The sequence below is a fragment of the Trypanosoma theileri genome, assembly GCF_002087225.1.
Source record: "Trypanosoma theileri isolate Edinburgh chromosome Unknown TM35_Tth_11_V1, whole genome shotgun sequence".
Taxonomy (NCBI): Eukaryota; Euglenozoa; class Kinetoplastea; order Trypanosomatida; family Trypanosomatidae; genus Trypanosoma; species Trypanosoma theileri.
The window spans coordinates 105046-114372 of record NW_021639853.1 but is presented as its reverse complement, the minus strand read 5'-3'; the positions used below and the strand labels follow the sequence as shown (position 1 = coordinate 114372).

General features: G+C 41.2%; 2 protein-coding genes across 2 annotated transcripts; both read right to left on the bottom strand.

Moving 5' to 3' along the window:
• Positions 1-37: 37 nt before the first annotated feature.
• TM35_000111490 (kinesin) lies at positions 38-3184 on the bottom strand (the record flags this gene model as incomplete). The annotated part of the gene is made up of 1 exon (XM_029024858.1): positions 38-3184. The coding sequence occupies one exon, from the start codon at positions 3182-3184 to the stop codon at positions 38-40; it is 3147 nt and encodes a 1048-aa protein (XP_028883681.1).
• Positions 3185-4669: 1485 nt separating this feature from the next.
• On the bottom strand, positions 4670-9202 carry TM35_000111480 (Monooxygenase; the record flags this gene model as incomplete). Its single annotated transcript, XM_029024857.1, has 1 exon — positions 4670-9202. One exon carries the CDS (start codon positions 9200-9202, stop codon positions 4670-4672), a length of 4533 nt encoding a protein of 1510 aa, XP_028883680.1.
• Between the last annotated feature and the right edge of the window lie 125 nt (positions 9203-9327).

The window sequence follows — 9327 nt, the reverse complement described above, 5'->3', positions numbered from 1 at the left end:
AAAAAAAAAAAAAAAACACATCACATCATTATCATTATCATGACTCCATGGCCTTAATAGATGCATTCACTAAATTCTGTAGGGCTCGTGCCTCTGTGCAGAGTCGATTACGTTCCTGCGGCTGCAGCTGCTGGCCAGCGGCGAGTAATTCACAAATCACATCTGTTTTCACTTTAATACGCTGTTCCATAATCGTCTTTAGTGCCCGTCGATCCTTCACGTGTGTGTTGAGAGATTTTGTGAGAGCGGTGAGTTTCTCTTCACTGCCGCCCTGCAATCGTTCCTCTAATTGTCGCAGTGCGGCGTCCTTCTCGCGTAATGCCTGCTGCCATTCCTCCTCACGACTGGCGTAGTGTGTCTGCACTTGTTGTAATTGCGCCTCTAACGCCCGCACAGCCGCCGCCGTGGGAGAAGAAGAAGATGAAAGACTCATCGTGTTTTGAGTACGAATACCTTGACTAGTATCCTTATTATTATTATTATTATTATTATTATTATTATTATTAGGATGGATAGCAATAGCTCGGGCCACGACATTCTCTATGGTATGTCGGGTTTCATGTTGAATGTGATCCTCCACACGCTGCAGGGCCACACAAATATCATTTAATTCCGCTCTTTGGGCAGCAGTGGTGCAGCACTCAAGGGCTCTTCGCGATTCCACAGCCAGAGTATCCACTTCACTAGAGAGTCGCATACGTTGTTCCCGTTCCTGGGCTAATTGTTGTTGTAGAGTTTGTATACGAGTCTCATATGCCTTTCGCACCATCTCTTGTTGTTCATCAATATGTCGTCTGGCACGAACAATAGCGTCTTGAAAATTGGGTTGTTGTGTTTTAGAAGCATCTATTAACTCCTCAAGGACTTGACACTTTTGTTCACTAGCCTCTAGTTGATCTTGTATAGATTCCATTTCACGGCTTAATTGCCATATCTGTTCATCTAGTAAACGTCGTATAATGGTTCCTGCACGTTCTTGTACAAGTTCCGTCAATTGTCGTTTAACTTCTTCACTTATTTCCATTTCGATATCACTTCTATGATTGACTGCTGGGGCTACCACAGTGTTGGAGGAAGTGAGTAACTCCATGATCTTTTCCTCTGCTGTAAGCATTACAGTGTTGGGATTCACATCTGATCTATACCGCACTTCAGGTGTTCCATTTACCCCACGCGAATGCACACGCACACGCTGCATATACTCCTCTGCCTGTAATCGTGAAAGAGGAGAAAAAGAATTAGTAGTAGTATTATTAGATTTACCATTAGGACTACTGTTCACACGCTGTTGTTGTTGCTGAAGTGCATCTAGTGTGTCTTCCAATGTCTGCACGTGAGCATCATAGGCGTCCACTTCCTCTTGAAGAAGTAAAATAGTCTCATCCCGTTCATTCAATCGTGTTGTGAGGTTTAACATAATATCCCGTTGTTTTAATAGTAATTGCTTGTAACGATCCACTTGGGCTTTATCTTCCACCATCAATTGTCTTTCACGGTCCAATTCATCTAAACGCAATGCGTACTCCTCAGCTGTGTGTGGTCCATCATTCACACTATTATTATTATTATTCTGTCGCATCATTTCTAGTTCTTCAATACGTTCTTCTGCACGCCGCAGGGCTGTGACGAGACCTGTATCCACACCGCCGCGTTCCTGTAATTGTTGTCGTAATCGCTTTAGTTCCTGTTCATACTGCCGCAGCAGTGTGGCCTGGTCAATATCTTCATTAATATAAGCCGTGTTTTTAATATTCTTTGCCCGATTTGCAAACACCAGTGTGGAGAGAGATTCCGTGTAAGACTCTAGTGCTGGTGAAATGCAGGCAATCAGTGTGGTCTTGCAGTTCCCACCAAGAGAATCCCGCAAGGCACTTGTTAAGACCGAATTACGAAATGGAATATGTCGTGCACGTCCACCAGACTTACTAGCGAGAGCAGCAATAACATTTCCGAGTTCATGTAAAGATCGATTGATTTTCTTTGTTTCCTCCAACCGCTGCCCACTCACTCCCGCCTGTCGCACCTTCTCACTACCCGCCAAATCCACAATATGGAGTTTTCCCACACGGTAGGAACCGGATGGATTTCCATTCTCATCCTCATTCATGACTTCCACTACAATAGTAAACATGGCATGTGAGCGGGAGGATAATTCACTCATCTTTGTAGTACTTGTGGCTCGCAGTTGTGTACCTCGCTCAATGAGACCATAAACATCATTGGGACTACGCACAATCCACTCGGAAAGTCCCTCCACATAAACACCACGTTGTGGAGTATGGCGTACGGTCAAGGCTCGTGTTGTACTGTTACTATTATTATTATTATTATTATTATTATTATTATTATTATTATTATTGAGAGGCTTTAGAAGGTCAGAGATAACTTCATTATATATCTGCATATAGGATGCACGAACAAGGAAACGTTTATTTTCATGACGATACGCTGCAATCGCTGCAAACACTTCTTCCACTGCACGTGGTATAATTCCACGCTGCTCTTCACTTGTGAATCCCTCCATTGTATATGTTTTCCCTGTTCCTGTTTGTCCATAGGCCATCAGTGTGGCATTATAACCCTCCAGCACAGAAAGAACGGCGGGTTGGGCACTACGCTCATACACCTCTCGCTGGGGTGTGTTTCTATCATACACATAATCAAATGTAAAGGACTGACGTGAATAGACTCCGCCTCGTCCATCTTCAGCATCTAAAGTTTCACATAATGTGATGGAGCGATTGTCTTTTGGAATACGCACAACATCTACAAAAGGGCGGTATCCGTCCAATTCTCGTGGTACAGGTGGACGCACACGAATAACAACTTTAAAATTGGACTCACCATTCTCATCTATTCCAACTCCTCCACTATAAGAAGCGGATAATCCTCCAACTCCTCCTGTTGTGTTTGTGTTTGCAGCAGCAGCACCAGTGTTGGTATATCGAGAAGTAGGAGAATGATTGGATGTGGAGAGAGGTGACATGTAATCATCATCATTGCTGCTGTTATTATAATACTCGTACGCTGCAGTACCGCTACTACTAGTGAGAGGATCAGCAAGCACCACTGGTGTTGTTGTTGTTGTGTTTATAAATGTTGGGCGTGATGACCACGAACTGCGTGGGGGCGATGAGACACCACTCGGTGACGCATCCACACGCCGTGCATCACGATGTATCATCAATACACACAATATATATATATAGATATAGATATATAGATATATAGATATATAGATAGATGGAATAGATATATCTAATAGAGATTGATAGATAGAAAACTATACAATAAAAGAAAAAAAAAAAACAAAGGATGAAGTCAACTACAAAATGTGGAAAGAGAGTGAGGATCACTCCACTATCAAATAATTCACGAGTACCTTTATTAGGTAAAGAAGGTGAATACGCCTTGAGAGAACTCCTACTACGCTAACGAAATTCCAACACTAACAGCTAATTAAGTACATATATACATATATACGAAAAGAAAAAGATGAAAGAAGAAAAAGAAGAGATTCAATCCATATTCTTATGGTGACTAAGCATAAAGAAAAAAAAAAAATAAGCCAAATATCTTGCCAAATGACAATGGTAATTATTATACTTTCTTCAAACCCATAATTTTCTTTCTCTTCACCACTTTAAGTATCATTCATTAACCTTTTGCTATTTCTGTTTGTACAAGTAACGTTTTTTCTTTCATTATTTGTCTTTTTTTTTTCATTTTTTTTTTGTTCTTGATTGCTGCTCTCTCTCTTTCTTTTTTTTTTTACCTTTCCCCTTTCAATCACGTGTTGTTTATCTCTCTTTTTCTCTTTAAACTCCATGAGTAGACATGTGCAGACATATATACATATACATATATATATACATATATATACACCAATGGGTTACCATCATTGTAGAGGGAATGAAATGTGTCCATGGGGGTATTCACCTCCACCCCTTTGCGCAACGATGCAAAAAAGTGAGAAAAAAAAATAATAATTATTATTATTAAAATGTAAACACAGTCACTCACAGTGATTTCACGTAAAGGAAAGAAGAAAAGAAAAAAAGGAAAGCAAAAACAAACAAACAAACAAAAAAAAAAAAAAAAAAANCGCAACGATGCAAAAAAGTGAGAAAAAAAAATAATAATTATTATTATTAAAATGTAAACACAGTCACTCACAGTGATTTCACGTAAAGGAAAGAAGAAAAAAAAAAAAAAAAAAAAAAAAAAAAAAAAAACGTTAACACTACAAAGAAACAGAAATAGGTAAAAAAACAATAAAAGAAAACAAAAAGAGGGTAGAAGTGGTTTTTTTTTTCTTTTTTTTTTTCTCGATCTTTGAACTTTCACTCTATGAAAAAGTAGTGCACAGCTGCGACTCTGTCCCATTCTCTCTGTGGGGAAACAAGAAAACAGGATGATCACATTCGCTGTAAGCACTATCGTTTGTTTTTCATTCTTTTCAGAATGTGAACAAACAGAAAAACTACAATAATAACATAATACCCATGTAAAGGGAAACACAGAAAGAGATAGATACTATATATATATATATATATATATATGTATATATGTATAGTGGTAAAAAAAAAAAAAGATAACAAATCAAGCAGTTCAAGTTTCTTTATTATTCTCTCTTCTTCCTCAGTTTTGTTCTCTATCCAAATAAAGTCTATTTCTTTTTGCTACCACCTTTCGCTTTCTTAACAGGTTTCTTGACAACCTTACTCTTCTTTGCCACCACTACAGGTTTCTTCTCAATTTTCTTTTTTACTACCTTTTTGTTGTCTATCTTTTTCGTCTTTGACGATGTTGTATTTGCTGCCTGCTTTGCTGGTGCTCGTGTAGGTGTCTTTGCCTTTGTCTTTGCTGCTGCTGCTGCTGCTGCTCCTTTGCTGTTCTTCGCGGCAGCTGCCTTTCCCCCTGTTTGTTTCCCTCCTCTTGTGGATGTATTTCCTCTACCAGATCCAGTGGATCCAGTGGTAGATGTTGTTGTTGTTGTTGTTGTTGTTGCTGTTGATGTGTGGGAATCTTTACTATTTCCCTTTTTACCCTTTTCTTTGGCTTTATTTCTAGCAGTGGATGCAGCCGCTGATGCTGCTGCTGTTGTGCGTGATCTGGGTGTTGTTGGGGCCTCATGTGCAGATGGTGCGTTTAGCCAATCAGAGAGACTCTTTCGTCGTTTTGAAGGTGGCTTTGTGCATTTCTTAACAGCATCGGCCCAGAATCCTTTTTTATCACCATAGTCTGTTTCTCCTTCTGTGGAGCCCATATTATATCCTGTAATTCTAGAGAGTCCAGTTTTCTTCATAAAGTTAGATACCCCTTCGTTAGCCCCTCTCTCATTCTTTGCATACATTTGATTGATGTCTTCATCTAGTGAAGAGGCAGGGACCTGTGAGGCTCGCATACCGGGATTCTTCTTTGTAATCACCGGTCTAGACCGCACACTAGTGGCAGGATCCACAAACAAATGGTTACCAGGAGCCGACATATTGTTCATACGTGGTGACATTCTATTTGAGAGTGACACAGACTGCTGCTGCTGCTGCTGCTGTTCTTGTTGTCGTTGCTGTTCTTCTAGTTGTTGTTGTTGTTGTTGTTGTTGTTGTTGATGATGATGTTCTTGAGGTTGCTGCGGTTGTTGTGGCTGCTGTTGTTGATGATGATGATGCTTCACTTGCCCTGCGGCACCAAAAGGAACAGAACTACTACTTCCACCACCCACACCAAACATTCCCATAGAAGTCTGCATCGGAGTGGGTGACCAAAACGTATTCTGTCTTCCCATATTGCTGGATGGCGGCATCGTCGGATTTCGATTGGACATATTCCATGCAGAAGCCCATACAGACGACATATTGGCATTCATAGTGTTTGTGTTTGCGTTTGCATTTGCGTTTGGCGAGGTATTCCAGCCATCGTAGTGGTTTTTACGTTGTTCATACTGATATGAAGGCGTAGTAGCTGTGGTTGTATTCATATTAGGCGTTTGACCAGTGGAATCTATTCGAGGTAAATTCGTACGTCGTGGTTGTAATCGTTCCTCATTATTGAAGGTGTTTGTGGTTTCCGGTATCATGGAGTCTTTCTTTATTGAATCGTGCGATGGATTAGAGAAACCAGGTGCGAAGAGTTTCATATAGGATGATCCTGGTGCACACTCAGAGACGTGTGGGTTCTCCACCGGCTTTAACGTAGGTGTGGCAGCTACACTAGAACTTTGTTGATGCTCTACATTAAACGTCGGAACTGATTCCACTTGTGGCTGCTGCTGCTGCTGTTGTGGCTGCTGTTGTTGTTGTTGAGATGATGGTGGTGGTGATGATGATGATGGAAATCCACTGAAGAAATTCCACAGAGTTGCTCCTGAATGTGTAGAGGATGGAGTTGTATTGCTTATCCCTTGAGATGTCATCGGTGACGCTAATGTAGGCTCCACAGGACGTCTCTGCGGCTCTTGCTGCTGTTGTGCTTGTGGTTGTTGTTGTTGTTGTGATTGTTGTGGTTCTGTATTGATATCCGCAACGGGAACCGTTCCTGTTGTTTGCGTAGAATTTTCTGAGGGCACAACACGTGTGGATGCGAACTCTGTTGTCTTTACATCCCCCACTGGAACAGTAGTAGTAGTTGTTGTAGTATTTGTTGTTGTAGTAGTAACAGGTATGGAAGGAGATTGATCCATACCCGTAGATGTCTCTGCTGTTGTTTTTGTTGTTATTGGTGTTGGAGAAGCAAAGGGATCCATATTCAACATATCATTCATATCCTGTACCTCTGGGTTTGCAGCTGATGGTGGTGATTTTGTTGTTTCTTCCAATGCACGTACAGCCTTTAGTGTAAATCGACCCACACGTTTCTTTTCCACTTCTTTTGGTAATGGCATACTTAAAATGGCATCCTTTATCTCCTGACGGTAGTTACTAGCACTACTACGTAGAGATACAATGATGGGTGTGGATTCTGTTAATGGTGGTTGTGGCATTCCATTCTGTAAATGGGCTATAAGGACTGTTACTTCTGCAATCTCTTCATTAGGTTGTGTACATTGACGGTAGGATCCCTCTACCACTTCCATAAGTGTTTGTTGAAGAAGTGGTTGTTGAGCCACATCTCCATATATCATACGCAGTGACCAAAGAAGACTTCGTACATCTTTTAATTTAATATTATGAAGAGATCGTGAGAAGCGTTCATTAAATCGTGCAATCCATTCAGCGTTTGGATACATTTTGCGAGAAGGCCGTACAGCCTCTAAATAGCGTATTACTGTCTCTACTTGAATCCGTGATGCCTGTAGTAAATCCATACCTCCTGTAATTACAAAACCAAGAAGTGCCTCATCTGCGGTATCACCAAATACACTTGTGAGAAGTTCAACAAGTGATACGAACTGTCCTGGGGCAATGGAAATAGCTTTAGCGGCTGCAAGTGCCTTTGCAGGATCTCGTGCGTGTGGAATCCCAACAGCCAATGGTAAACTGTATAATGTGTCTGTATTCCACTCTGGCTCTGCAAAGCGTTGGGATAAGTAGATTAAACAGGCGGATTGAACATCTTGTCGGCCTGTTGCCTGTAAAAGACGGAGATCATCAGGTGAAAAACGTTCCTGTGCGGCATTTAATCGTGTAATGAGTTCTGCCACTACAAGTCCCTCAAACTTTGTATTCTTTGCCAGTGAAATAGCATCCACTAATTGTCGACCAGATATCTCTTTATAGTTAATCTGTGTATGCAGTGTCTCATCATCTGGAAAGGCCATGGCCAATGTTAACTTGGTGTAATTACTACACTCTGGTAGTAATAAACGACACGCAACGGCTTTTGCTTCTGGCATCCACGCAGGGTTCATGGGAGCAAAGGTGGCACAAATATGACAAATCTCTGAAAGGGAAAACTCACCCAATACAGTTTCTATACGTTCGCCAAGTTTACTCGCCAACTCTTGAGATAAGAGATGAGAACGGCGAAGAATACCTGCGGCAATGGCAAGTTGTTGAGGTTCAAATCGGTGAACATTCTTCGCTACGTAGTTTTGATAAGCAACAAAGACATGTCGATAGCGAAGTCTTCCACCCATTTCATAGGCAAAGACAATAGAAGTCACATCATCACAGTGATCCCAATGAAGTTTATCATTACTGTCAAGAAAACGAAGTACACGGGCTTCATATTCTCCCAGTAACATATTCATTCTACCTCCCAATTCACAAACATCACGTTCCGTTACTCCATTCTTTCCTGGTTCAAGAGAACCGAGAATCTTCGCAGTAGATCCAAGAATAGAAGCCGCATCACGTCCATTCACATTCGTTGCATACATTAATCCTGCATGTGTCATTCGATGTAGTAATTGCAACGGTAGTTGTGATAATTGATTATGCCGTAAACATGAGTTCATAAGTGTAGAGAAATCAAAAGCGTGAAAATCTCCTGTATGATCTACAAGGGCAATTAAAAGATGATTAGCCTCTGCTACTTTACCCGTACGCACCATCCATCCATACACTCGTAATAAAGATCCCTGAAGATATGGCATTTCTGTGGTTGGTGTACGTTGGAGTTGAGCCATCACCATTCGTGCGAGTGTTTCATTTAATAAACTCGGTGTGTGTTTACCACCACGCTGCAGCACCTTCGCCGCAAGTTCGAGAATACTCCATATTTGTGTTCCCTCTCCATTACTCTTACTACTCCCATTCGTATGATCACGCGCTTCCTCAGATAAGATATTCTCCACAGCGGAGAAGATGCGATCCAGGTGCTGTTCCCCACGCTGCGTAAGGGCAATGGCGGCAAGAAGACGAGTTGTTTTATCGTAATTGACATCATCAATTGTTCGTACAAGTTTATTCGTAATAAGAGACTGCAGGGAGGCATCCGGTTCAATTTCAAAAAATCCAAGCACCTGCGATAAAGCCACCGCATTATTCCCTTTTTCCATCCATATATTGATACCATTCTGTGGAACTTCTTCTTCAAGAAACTTTTCTGCCTCTCGTCGGGCAAACTCATATTGTCCTTTACCTCGATGTCTTCGCTTTAGTGCGGCTGCCCTATGTGCAAACTCTGTTACCACTGGTGTTGAGTAATTGTTATTGTTGTTGCTATTGTTATTGTTGTTCTTGTTGCCGCTTCCCCACCCAAGGCCTGCACTTGAGGCGGCCGATACAGGCCATGCTAACATAACCCGAGCATGCCGCATGACGGCGTATTGTGTACGTGAGGGTAATGTCCCCACTTTTTTCTTTCTTTTTTTCTATTACTTCTCTTCTATTTCTCCTATATATACACGTATATATATATATATATATATATATATATATATAT